This window comes from Tetrao urogallus, assembly GCF_951394365.1.
Source record: "Tetrao urogallus genome assembly, chromosome: Z".
Classification (NCBI taxonomy): Eukaryota; Metazoa; Chordata; class Aves; order Galliformes; family Phasianidae; genus Tetrao; species Tetrao urogallus.
The window spans coordinates 18,554,520-18,568,686 of NC_136816.1; the positions used below are offsets into that span (position 1 = coordinate 18,554,520).

Below are 14,167 nucleotides of genomic sequence, written 5' to 3' on the forward strand. Positions count from 1 at the left end.
ATTCCCCTCCCCGCCCCATAGCAGGGAGAACATTCAGCTTACCTGAAAATAGAAGAAAGCCTGGCCAAACCAGTAGTGCATTATGGTGATCTGTGCTGCATCAAATTTCAAAGGTCTCCAGATGTATTTTGTCATCATTGTCTGTATCAACAGACAAAATACCAAGACTGGTAAATTGTGTGGTCTGAATAGAAGGGCTGACAGTAGAACTAATCCACTATACACTTCCCATAGTCCTGTACTCTTCATACGGGAGTCTGCAGAAATAACCTGCGACTTCAGCAAATCCTTAGTGCCAGTGAAGACTATTCCAAGAACAAAGACATAAACAAAACGAGCTTCAGTAATCCCCCTAAAAAGAAAAGAAAATAATATATGTATCTGAAAAAGCAAACTAGAAGCATAAGTTACTCACTAGTATCAATTTCATAGGTCAAAAAAAGTCTTTTTCAAGAGAGATGCACAAAGTCTGTTCAGTTCTGCCAAACAGACCAAGTCCTAATGCTAGTAATAGAATGGGCCCTTTTGTTTTTGTTTAATTAGTTGGCTTTGTCAAATATGCAGAATTCTAAAACTCGTTCCCATTTAAATGACAACAACTTCCAATGAAAGTCAGCTTCTGGAGAACAGGTACCTCATTCAAAAAAAATCTGCCAAAGGTAAGGGCCAGTAGGTTTAAAAACTGGAATAAAATACCATGATTTTTTTTTTTTTTTTTTTTAAATTTTAGAAAAAATAATACATATAATGTACACATCCAAAATTTAGAATTCGTTATTCCCAGGAATTATTAAGATCTTTGTATATGAGTGGTGAATGAACACAGTCTTCTACAAAGGTAATACAGTTCACTCAGAAGTGAGAATTCTTGAGTCATCTGAACTTAAAAATACATTATCTTGTAAAGCATAAAGAATTGTTTCTTCATGGAACAGAATAGTAAAGTTCACAGAGTTCTTGTGTTTCTGGCTCACGCAGAAATTAATCGCCCTATTTCAGTATTTCCGTTAATTCTGATGTAATCATTACCAAAAAGTGTTCAAATGCATTCATGCAGCTTTATGGACTGACCTTTATCAGAGGGTGTAGCGAGAGGACAAGATGTAAGGGCTTTAAACTAAAAGAGGGTAGGTTTAGATGAGACATTAGAATAAATTATTTACAGTAACAGTGGTGAGGCAGTTGCATAGGCCACCCAGGGAAGCTGTGGTGCCCCATCCCTGGTGCTCAAGGCCAGGTTGCATGGGGCCCTGGGCAGCTGAGCTGATGGGAGGCAGCGCTGCTCGTGGCAGGGCGTTGGAACTCGGTGGGCTTTATGGTCCTCTCCAACCCAAACTACTCCATGATTCTATAAACTCAGAAGCAAAATTTTAGGTAATTTTTGAATACTAGTCAACATTGAAAGGAGTTAAGTGAAAAAATGAGATTAACTGGTTCACGGAATTAAAACTAAAAAAGTTTTTTAGCAAGAGCACTGCCCTCCACATCAGTATGGCATATACACATCTTTTTTTATTGTACAAATCATCATCATAAAAAAACTCCAAAAAATTGAAGGCCACATTATTTCCTTACATTTTTTAATTTAGAGGTTATCTAAGCTCAGGCCATAGAAGAAGGAATATTCTTCAATTGTCTAATCCATCTTCCAGCAAGTGTCACAGCAAGAGAAAACTCTTGTTTTAGGTAAAAGGGAAACAGATGGGACATCAGAGCACTGATTCTGTCTTAAGTAAACATGAATTAAAGATGCAGTGGCTACATACAGATGAAAAAGAATCTTACACGAAGCTATCCTTCTGTCTGGATCTGTCTCCACTTTATGTCACACGCATGATAAAGATACCTCCAGACAAATCTGAAGGACATTCCTGGTCATTTATCATATCAGCCATCTAATCAAGGTGAGTTTAAATTGCTATGCTAACATATCAGCTAACATTTGAAATGTGCTAACATGTCTGCTATCTTAATTGGCATGCTGTTCAGGAAGTTTTGCAAGAGCCACTATGTTTGAAGAGTCAGTGATGCTGGACAAACAATGCTTCCTCTGTTAGGCCCTGTATTACAGGCTTAAGAAGCCCATATCCTAGCATAACTAGCTCACAGGTAAAAAGTTCTGCTTCCTTCAGTAGGAATGGTTTGGGGCACATTTCATAATTGCAATGACCATTCCAATCAGAGATACTACTATTTCATTAAATGTACATGGTAAAAGAATTCGTAAGGACCATCAATTCGTAAGGACCACCCTGAAAGCATCTTGTTTAAATAAGAATCATAGAAAATACAGACTACAGCGTACACCTGTCCCAAGATGTATAAAATGAGTGTCTGGAGTCTGGTAGGGTATTTGCACTCAGAAAGCACAAAGATATTTCAGTTAAGATAATAATAAAAAAAACATCTTGTTATTTGCTCCCAGATAAACTGCCACTTCATTTCAAGCTGTGCTTTAAGTACAATACCACCATACCTGCCAATAAAGCTTTATTTTCTAAAGCTTTGTTTCATTAATCTTGAGAGCATCTTTTAAATCACTATATAATTAGAGATATATAAACATTTGACATGATTTAAGCACATTATCATATTCACTATTTAAGGTGAAACAATATAAAAGTCCTTTATCTTTCTTCTTGTAATTAAAATCACTACAGTGAGTACAGAATGAGAAAATTCTCAGAAAAGGCTTTTTTCTTAAGTACTCCACTTATTTCTCTAATTGCATTCCATTTGTAGCTCAATTGCTGTATTTAATGTTCTGTCCCATATTGCAGTTTTTTTTTCACTGCAACTCCAAGGACCTTACTCAAGCACACAAATGAGGTTAAACCCAGAAATCACAAATGCTTTCAAAAATACTTTCAATCACAGAGCAAAATTCTGCAGAATAGTTTACCATCGCACCCATGAGTGCTGAAGGACCCAGCAGAATTGTTTACCAAACTACTCTTTATCATCTATGAAAGCTTCCAGAGAATGGGAGAGGTGTCTGTAGACTGGAGGAAAGCCAGTATCACCCCAGTTTTCAAAAAGGGCAAGGAGGACTCAGGAAACCACAGTCCAGTCAACCTCACCTCTGCTTCTGGGAAGGAGATGTAATAACTTATGTCATCTCTGAGCCAGTGGAGAAGGTTGTCAGCAGTAGTCAACAAGGGGAAATCATGTTAGATCAACCCTGTAGACTTCTATGACTAAGTAAGTAAGCGACGGGGGAATGTCATATACCTTGACTTCAACACGACTTTTGACACTGTCTCCCATAACATCCTCATAAGTAAGGACAGGAAGTGTGGTCAAGAGAACTGACTGGTAGAGCTCAGAGCGTTGTGATCAGTGGTGCAGAGTCTAGCTGGAAGCCTGTAAACAGCGGTGTTCTCCTCTAGCTACAGATCACAGAGCACTGGAACAAAATGCACAGAGAGACTATGCAGTTTCCTTTTCTTCAGATGATCAAAACCTACCTGGACACCTTCTTGTGTAACCCACTGTAGGGAACCCGTTTTAGCAGGAGGTTTTATGCTAGATGATACTCAGAGATCTCTTCCAACCACTACAATTCTGTGATTCTGCCATTACTTTCACACTTAGCAGAAATAACATACAATGTCAACGCTGGTACAGAATTCACAGAATCCTAGAATAATTCAGTTGGAAAAGACCTTAAAAATCATCGAGTCCAACCACAACCTAACCATACAACCCAACTAACAACCCTCTGCTAAATCATGTCCCTGAGCACCACATCCAAACGGTTTTTAAACACATCCAGGGACGGTGACTCAATCACTTCCCTGGGGAGCCCATTCCAGTGCTTAACAATCTCTTCTATAAAGAAGTGTTTCCTGTTATCCAACCCAAACTTATCCTGGCACAACTTGAGGCCATTTCCCCTCATCCTGTCATCTGTCACCAGTAAGAAGAGATCAACCCTGCTCTCGCTGTAAGCACCTTTCAGATATTTGAAGAGATCAATAATGTCTCCTGTCAGCCTCTCTTCCCCAGACTAAACATTCCCAGTTCCTTCAGTCTCTCCTCATAGGCCATATTCTCCAAGCCCTTCACAAGCCTTGTTGCCTTTCTTTGGACCTGCTCCAGCACCTCAATGTCCTTTCTGTACTGAGGTGCCCAAAACTCAACAGAGTACTCAAGATGGGGCCTCACCAATGCCGAGTACAGGGGCAGGGTTACTTCCATAGTCCCGCTCACCACACCACTCCTGATACAAGCCAGGATGCCATTGGCCTTCTAGGCCACCTGGGCACACTGCTGGCTCATATGCAGCCGACTGTCCATCATTACACCAAGGTCCCCTTCTGCCAGACAGATTTCCAGCCACTTTTCCCCAAGCCTGTAGGGTTGCCTGGGGATGTCGTGACCGAAATGCAAGACCCAACATTTGGCCCTACTGAAACTCATACCTTGGCCTGTTGATCCAGTCTATCCAGACCCCTCTGTAGAGCCTTCCTCCCCTCAGGCAGATCAACACTCCCTCCCAACTTGGTGCCATCTGCAAACTTACTGAGGGTGCACTCAATCCCCTCATCAAGATCATTAATAAAAATGTTAAATAGAAGTGGTCCCAGTACCAAGGTCTGGAGGACACCGCTCATGACTGGCTGCCAACAGAATTTAACTCCATTGACTACAACTCTTTGGGTCCGGCCATCCAGCCAGTGTTTAACCCAGCAGAGTGTACACCCATCCAAACCTGGGCAGCTAGCTTCTCCATGAGGATCTGAGGGGGACAGTGTCAAAGGCTTTGTCCAGGTAGACCACATCGACAGCCTTACCTTCATCCACTAAGCAGGTAACCTTGTCACAGAATGAAATCAGGTTTGTCAATCAAGATCTAACATTAGAACTATCTTCAATATTTGGAAAGATGGAGTGTATGTAAATGCATCTGTATGTATATGTATATATATATATAAAAAAAAAAATAAATGTGTGTGTGTATATATATAGACACAAATTCAGTTTATAAAGACGCCTTATTAGCAAATCTGATGTATGTGTCCTAAAATCTTTTCCTGCAGGACTTTTTCCCATCTGCATATCTTGTGAATTTCTGTCCTCTAATTAAAAAGCCCCAAAAGAAACCACTTATATCAAATTAAAAATGAGTGTGAAAGTTTACTGCATTTGTAAGACAGTAGTTATACTTGTCTTCCACGATCCTCTCCTCCTCTTTTAATGCTCTTACTAACTCTGCAAGTTTTCCACAGCTCTGATATTTACAAGCCAGGTACAATCCAATGATAAAAAGCTCCACAAGAAAACTGAAGTCACTTAGCTACATTCCATAAGTAATCACTGGTAAAAACGCCAATAAATTCCTTACAATAAAGTGACTAGTTCTTTAAGAAATTTACATCCACATAAAAGTCCTCAGTACGCACTGTGCAGAACAATTCTGTTACAGTCATACATTACAAAAATATTCAACTGAGAAAGAAATATATAGAAAAGCAACACTCTCAATTATTGTATAATCATTCTTCAAAACTAACAAACAGCTAAACGAACTTGACATGTTCTCTGCTAAATGTGGCAAATCCATCTAAAACAAGAGGAGATGGTGTATTCGGGGCTTCTTTCTAGCAAAAATACAGGGAATGACTACTGGATTTTCCTCTGATTAGTTGCAGGACACTTCACAAGGCTTGAGATTACACATCACAAGAACTGTGTGTCAGCCACATACAAAATGCAGTTCTATTCGTAAGAATTTGATTACAGTCTAAACATAACATCCATCTCCACCTCATCCCGGTACCGAAAGTGTTAATACCTTTCTAGAAATAGATTTGCATATCTGTTGATTAACTTACTTTGAAATATCTTTGCTGTCATGTTGCCATGGAAATACGACATTTCCAATGGCTGCCCGGTAACTGTAGACTCCCAGGAGCCCAAGTGCCATAGCAATTTTTGAAACCAGTGAGCATCTTCTTTGAACCAGAACAAAGATCATAAGTAGGGAAATTGCAGCCAAGACGGAGAGTTCAGACTTATGCTCAGAACTGCAGAAAAAGAAACATACAAACATACAAACAAAAAACCTTCAAACTACTGTAATTACTGTGAAGCGCATTTGACAGAGCCTTAGCTACAGTAGTCTATTGCCAAATTAATTATTGCACTGAGATATGTTATAAATTTTTCAAAAGGTATTGTAAAATATGTTAGTAGTTTCAAAAAACTGATTTTACTAATGAGGCTTCCTATTCAAGAATGCATGCTTCAGGAGGGATTGTGTTCCACCATATGCTAGCGATTCTCTTAATTATATAAAGACTAAGCTGCTTAATAGAGTAGAAGCTTTTAAACTTGAATTTTCTTATTTATGCATTTTGAAACAGTACATTTTGATTACACTACAGCATTTCATTTCCTGAGATAAGGCATAAAAAATTCTTACATTATGAAATTAGTATTACTTTCCATTTCTAAATAACTGCACATGCATTTGTTTTGTTTAATTCTAGTCATATGAAGTACTACCTAACTGTAATGACCAGAAACATACCTACTTACTTTTAAAAATATATACAAACAACACAATATGACTCTCTTACACAACTACACCCCCTTGTAGTGGATCGATACATACAAAGAATACAGATAGAACTTGCATCACTCTTGCCAAGAGTACTGATACAGTCCTCTTTATCCTAAATATCTATCAGTCATTACAGACCTAAAAGCATTTCATTAAGCATGCTGCTAAAAGCTGTATGTTTAAATCTATAGTGATATTACTTGGTACTGCAAAATCTAAGGGGGTAAGATAAAGATCTGCTCTTCATGCCTCCTACAGCTAGATACAAAATTTTAGGAAAGCCTTTATAAACCAGGAGTTGCTAAAATTTGCCCGCTGCAAGTATTCTCAACATCTCAAACAACTCAGAAACATTAATCTTATTATCTTTTTTTAAGAATATTATTCAGAGCATGATAACCATGTGTTCCATCTCTGTCTTCCACACTTCAAAATGTCACAATAAGAAATCATCAACTTCAGTAAAATGACACTAAGCCAGGGCTGCATTAACTCCGATCACACTTATAAAACACCAGTTTTACCTTTGATATAATTGGAATTACAGTACTTCCAATAGGTCTACCCTCCTATTTGATGGTACATGCTTTATCAGGATTTTAACCAATAATTGTGACAGCTATTGTGCTTTGAAATGTCACAGATGAAAGGAAACAGGGCAGAAAAACTGCCCTGTTAGCCGGCCCTGCAGGACCCAGTCCACAGAAGCGCTTCATGGACGACTCCCAGGAGCTGCACTGCTCTCTGCAGAACAGTAGAGGGAAGTGACATGAACCAGAGCATTACAGGATATGTTATGCGCCCTTGGTGTTTCTCCTCAATAGTATTTTTCTCCTACAGGAAGCGACTGAACAAGGAGTGAATGGATTCTTGCAGCATCCTGTGAAGATAGCGTATGCATAATTTCTTATCATCAGTACATAAAGAACTAATTCAGTAACCAGTACACCTTTTAAAATTCACCACAAACATTCATTTAAAAAAAAGCCTTCAGGACATATCCTCCTTATTTACTGCATGACAGTGAGATAAATCAAATCAGGCAAATTATTAAGAATATTCCTACCTGAAAGATGTAATAAGCATGCTATATCCAGCAAGACTTTCAATAACATCTGCCATTCCCTACACTGAACACTGCAAATCATAGTCTACCGGGGAAATTAAAAAAAAAGAAAAAAGGGAAAAATAAAATAAAATAAAATAAAATCCTTAGGAAAGGCCCAGTGAAAAGGAAAGGTATTTTTAAATACATGAGCACATCAGTCACTAATGGCACATTCCTTATTGCTAGCACAGGGGTTTATATCCAGCCTGTGTCTAAATGTTTCATAGAGTCTGCTGAAGAAACAAATAAAACAGGATTTATAACAAGCTATGTTGAGTCACTATAGACCACCTACAGTTTCCACATTTACCAATCAAGGTTCTTCTAATCAGGCTGCTAAGCACACATTAAATTAGCATGTATTCTGAAAGAGAACTGTAGTTGCTCAACACAGAATTCAGCCATTTAGCAAACTTCTCAATATCAATCCAAGAAACCCATGCAGAAACATGCTGCTCCAGCTCAGCTGAAATTTAGTGGTGCTTGCCTAAGCCACACAATGGAAATCAAAGTACCAAGAGTTTCATAATAGAGAGCCCAAATTAAAAAAGCAGCTTTGTTCGTATGCTCTTACGATCACAGCCGGTGGTCTACACTTTCATACTTCTGGTGTCAGACACATTTTCTTTGACTTGCTTCAACCTCACTTAATTCCTGCAAACTAATGGAGTGAAGGGAGTTGTAAATACTCAGATGAATCTCATTTTAAACCCTTTTTAACTGTTCACTTCCATACTGCTAGCATAGAACAAAATACGAACATGTTTCATTGCATGCTAGTGTTCTGGAGGAGAGCACTTGGGGAATTTAGTACGTTATTTGAAGGAATTATCATCATCTTTACATGCTGCTGCTTCTCGTCAGTTCTCCACAAGCTGATGCTGCCACTGACTACTTCACCCCCTCCATAGTGAGCCCTGTAGCAGCTCTGACACCTTTTGAGTATGAGGTCTGACCAGGATTAAACATATGACCAAAGTTATCTGAATGCTACCTAATTGAAAAGAAAACCTTTTTACTATCAAATTCAAAATCTGCATGTTCTCTTTACTTCACCTACGGTCTATTTTTCTGATGCACTTATTCTCATTAAAGTGCATTTCTTCTTTCCAGCAGGCTTGCAGAATCTCTCTGCAAATATCAAAAAATGCTTCCCTAACTCCTGCATTATTCAACGTGTGCTGAACAGCTAAATTCAACATGTTCCTGGTAAACTGATTTTCCTGTTTTGCTTCTGATATATGTCCATGCACAAATCTGTACAATAATCTTTTTTGCCTTAAATGAATGGTCAGCCCATTATGCATTGTCCAGATAAGCAAAATATTAGTTTGAGCATGACAACAGATAACCACAGGGTCAATGCAGGAAGAAAAGAAGAAAAGAAAAAAAAAAAGAGAAAAGACTGAAAAGACTGTTTATCAATTTATCTGAAAAACAAGAAGTCTGAGCAGCTGTAACTCAAACTAGCAAGATACAAATGATCTGAGAAAGGTTCTGATATTACTAGGAAATATGCTATTAAGACACAATGATGCAAATTAAACACATACTAAGAATAGATCAACAATCAATCTTACAGGATCACAGTGCATTTCGGGAAGAGGAATGAGTGGTTTATGCAACTCAACCTATCACTATCTTTTAATTGAGGCCATAAAGAAAATCCATCATCTAAATCCTGATCAAAATACTAGGGAAACAGACACCTCTACCACACTGTTCTCTTGTGAAAGAGAAGTAACAAAGACATTGAAATCTCTAACCAAAGAAAATTCAAGCATGTTCACCTAATAGGAGTTAGGATCCTCACAAACCAGACGATGTGCAGAGATTTAGTTGACTCATTCACTAATAATTTGGAAACTCATTCCGTGAGGCCTTTCAGGCCCAAGACAGGACTTATCCCACCTGCATTTATCACTTATGTCAAAAACTGTGCACTTTAAATGCTGCTATTAGGGTTAACTTTTAACCATATAAAGCAACATAAGCATATGTCAGAATGATGACACATATTATATCCTCTTGTTAGGCAAAAACTGCTCCTGTGATTCGTGTCAGGATATGCCAGCAGCCTGTGTAAAGCTGTAAAGCTGTTACAGTAGTGAAAGGAAGAAGGCAGAAAGGTGGCAGCCCCAATTACACATTGTCTTCATCCCCATGGTACTGCACTCTGGACTTAGGTTTTTGTTTGTCTTTTTTTTTTTTTTTTTTTTTTTTTTTTTTTTTTTTAAAGGCTGAAAAAGAAGCTTGAGAATCATTAATTCTTTTTCATTTGACAGGCAAGTTGGGTTTTATAAACAATGCTTGACAATAACAGAAAGAAAAAAAAGTTTATATATGCTGCATTTCAGAAGATGCAGATACTGCTGCTTTTTTGGGGGTTTTTTGTTTGTTTGTTTTTTGTTTTTGTATTTTTTCAAATGAATTTGGACAGCCACAGTCCTGGCTTGCAAATTCATTCTTTCCTTTACTAATCCAGTCCATACATTGCGGCAGAACATTTGCCAGTTAAGCTGCATGGTAAACCAGAATGGGACATGATCCATCTCATCTAAAAGATTAGTTTTCTGCACCACAATGGGATATTTTACTAGCCATACCAGTTCAGTTATTTCACCATACAGACAAAGCAACAGCTTTGATGGTAAAACACAGGGCTTGTGATAGGAAACACATGACAACAGGTACATTGCCAGGTAAGGTAACATATATATATATTCATATATATATATATATATATATGAAAAGCTCTTTTCATATATATATACATATACATATACATATATATATATGCAAGTATATATATTATATATTTTTATATATATATATATATATATATATAATATATATAATATATATACTTGCTACAGGATCAAAGCAAATACACCCAAATATGATGCTATAATTAGGAGAGAAACACAAGAAGCAGTCACCAGTAAGTTTCAGTTTTGATATCTAGCTGCCAGTACTTCAGCTCTTCTCACCAAGGAGTCACATAGCTTTAATTACATGATTGTTATGGATTTATGAAGGGGAAGGTTACTGTCAATCAATCTGATAGAATTTTGTGATGACTAGTTCACTGAAGGGTGCAGTGCAGGCAAGGTTGTTTATTGGAATATTAACAAGGCTTTTACTTCTACAAGATCCTTACAGGCAAATCGATGCAGTCCCCAGATCAGGTAAGTGGACAGAGAGGTGGATTGCAAACTGGCTCAGCTGCCCAGCATTCTCATCAGCAGCACAACTGGAGACTGCTCCACCTGGAGACTACTCACCAGCATTCAACCTAGGGCCATCTTCTTTAATGGCCCAGAGGGCAAGCTTGCAAATGCAAATAACGCAAAAACTGAAAGAACAGCTGGTATAACAGATGGCTGTGTGCCATTTAGAGAGACCTCAACAGAATGAATAAGTAGGCCAATAGAAATCTCAACAAGTAGAAATGCCAACTTAAATTCACAGAAGAAAAAAATGAAACAATACAATAAACTCCTTCTCCCACCTTTCTACTCAAAAGATACAAAAAGATTAAGCCAAAAGAGGTATAGACAATCATCAATCTATTAAGAGCATGAGAGCTGAACTTAAAGGATTCTCCAGCTTTCATTATTATTCAGGATGCCCTAGAAGCATCTCATCTAGCTGCAGACTGCATTCCACCTGTGATGTCCCCAAGTCCCCTCTACAGTAGGGTTTGCTGCTCTACATAGGCACACCTTGCACCATGAAATCAGAAGTGGCGAGGTGAAGGTGCACCTAACTGGTACAGTATCTTTGGTGATAAGTCCACAATGTTTAGAAGGTCGGTAATATTTCCAAGTGTCAGTAAACATTCCTGGGGGATGATACCAGCAATAGCACATCTTTGGAAAAAACGCAATTTTTTTTTAGCTGCAAGAATATCAAGTCTTCTTCCATGGCATTATAATAGTATACTCCAAAGAAAAGAGTTGACACCTTGAAGAAGACATCTGGACCAGAAAGTTATTCAACAACTAAATCTTTGGAAGATACCGGGGTTAATCTTTAAAAATAATAGCCAATAACAATAATAGCAATAATAATAATAATGATAATAATCTTCCCAGTCACACTGAATCACACTTAATCATGTATTTACCATAGGGCTGGTCACATAGTGACTTACCTTACAATGAAGGATTCTCCTGTGACTAGCACTGTATATAACACTCCTTCCTCAATCCCTCACTGCATTGCAAGAGGAAGTACAGTGAAAGCTCTGGTAATGCAATAAACTTCCTCATAAGTCATGTCTTTCAGCACTCATGCCTGTCATAGCAATTGGCATTTTATCTGTGGGGCTGCCAATATGTAACGAGTTTCATACTGGTTGATTTACTCATATCTCTATTAATGAATGATGAATGACATTTCATCAACACACTGTAAGATACTGGAAAGAAATCTCTACCTTACAAAAAGCCTCCCCATCTGCTGTCTGCAAAACACTGACTAGTCAGTTGGAAGGTGCTGCAATTCCATCTACCGAACAACATCCAGAAAACAGTTCAAATATTAAGTACTTTCTGTCACCGAATAGTGGCCATAGTTCTTCACAATACTAATAGGCAGTTGAAGAAATAAAAACTTCAAGTTTTAAGAAATTCCCTATTTCCCATACTACATTCGAAAAATTCCTTCAGTTTTCCACCCACACATTAAATGACTGTAACAGATGAGGAAAAACTCTTTTGTGCAGTACCTTTTTCTACAACTTAATGAAATCTGGAACTGAGCAGAACCTTCTGCTTTTAAATTGATTTTAATTCTATTACGTGTTTTTTAATTTCACAAACCAGCCTCTGTTGACATAGGCACAGAAAAAGTTTATTTTTGCCTCTGATAAACCTATCGTGTATAACTGACATTAATTAGATAAGTCATGGTGCAGGGCTAAGACTACAATCCATTGATAGTACCTGAGGAATAACTCCTGTGCTGAAAAATTCCTCATGCTGCTTCACTATTTACTCCCTTCATATTTAAAACACTTCCTAATACAGAGATTGTAAAGAAATGTTCGCATACTTTAAAAAAAAAAACAACACACACACATTAACTTCTAAATAACACAGAAAGTATGAAAACACCCACCTTGTCAACCAGTGCCCAAAGTCTGGCCGATGAGCCCACTGGACCCCTGTCTGATTCAAGGATCGAAGGAGTCGACAGCAAATAAGAATGATCCATGGACTTGCTAAGCTTATCCACTTATCTGATCCTTTTACAGATTCAGCTGAAGATGCAGCCTTGCCTAGTTTTGAATTACTTGCTGCTTGTACATCTATATTCTTGCATTCTGAGGCTTCTCCAATACTGTCAAAGTTTTGTTTCATAGAGGTGCCAAGCTGAAGGTCACATTCTTTCAGGAGAAAATGATTTCTACAGAGTTCCTGACACAGAGCCAAACATAGGGTATTGATAAGAAAATACCAAGTTTGATGTTCTTCTTCAATAAAACTGCTTGCTCCCAAACTCAAAACATGACCAATTGTTCCAGCCAGGATCAGCACATCTACTTCAGACCAGCTGGAACTGGGTGCACCAAGATTCTGCAAATGAAAAAATGCAACAGAGTAAAAATGCATTAAAAGCTGTTTAAGCATTCATAGTGTGCTTACTGCAATATCCTACAAATAAACCAAATAAACAATGAGACGAATTATTTTTACCTTGACAAATCCTACAAATTTATGAGAGGTTCATTTTATTGTTGCCTATTTAGTTAGCATTACAGCAGAACATTGTTTAAGATAGCATTCTGTTTAAGGTACATAAATAAATAAATAAATAAAACATTCATAATTACAACTAAACAGATTAAAATTCCTTACCACCCTGTGACAAAAAAAAAAAAAAAAAAAAAAAGTTATTTCGCTGTCAAAGTGAAAACAGAAGTCTTGCAGAAATCAAACTTGAGATGCAAATAACCAGCAGTTTTCTAATTGGTTAAGTCTGTGATGTTCTCAATTCACCACAGTGACAGCTTTCACTACTCTAATTAACAAAAGTTACTTGCAGACACAGTCTGATGTATGTCTTATTCCTGTTTATCTTGAAACATGTCCATCATCATAAAATATGCTATCAAGCTATTATTTACTTCACACACTGTGGTTATCCTGTGGTTATCTCAAAAAAAAAAAAACAAAAAACCAACAAGAGAATTCTTTGTCTAATGCCTCCATTAGTTCGATTTCTTGCGCAGCAGCTCCTTCAAAGTGCTCCATCATCACTGCCTTCAATGATATTGCTAAAAAGAGAGTGTAAGGGAATGGGGAATGTGGGAGCATCTGGTTCACTAGAGTCATCAGATTAAAGGCCTTCTCACCTCATAGGGAAGGGGAAATAAAAGAGAAAGCCATTAACAAAACACACAGAGACAAAAACCTGATAAGTAAGCACTAAGGGAGACAGTAAGTGGGACCAGAACTCTTCAGCCATTAATTGATGGGCCATTA

General features: G+C 37.7%; 1 protein-coding gene across 2 annotated transcripts in view; it reads right to left on the minus strand.

The window, feature by feature from the left end:
* Positions 1–14,167, minus strand: part of PIGG (phosphatidylinositol glycan anchor biosynthesis class G (EMM blood group)) — a gene marked incomplete at both ends in the record, with an annotated part of 82,441 nt that overhangs the window by 36,562 nt on the left and 31,712 nt on the right. For both annotated transcript variants that reach the window (XM_079548350.1, XM_079548351.1), the window contains 3 exons: positions 43–352; positions 5,838–6,029; positions 12,801–13,258. In XM_079548350.1, the coding sequence (XP_079404476.1) occupies positions 43–352; positions 5,838–6,029; positions 12,801–13,258 (960 nt within the window). The remainder of the gene's footprint in view (positions 1–42; positions 353–5,837; positions 6,030–12,800; positions 13,259–14,167) is intronic.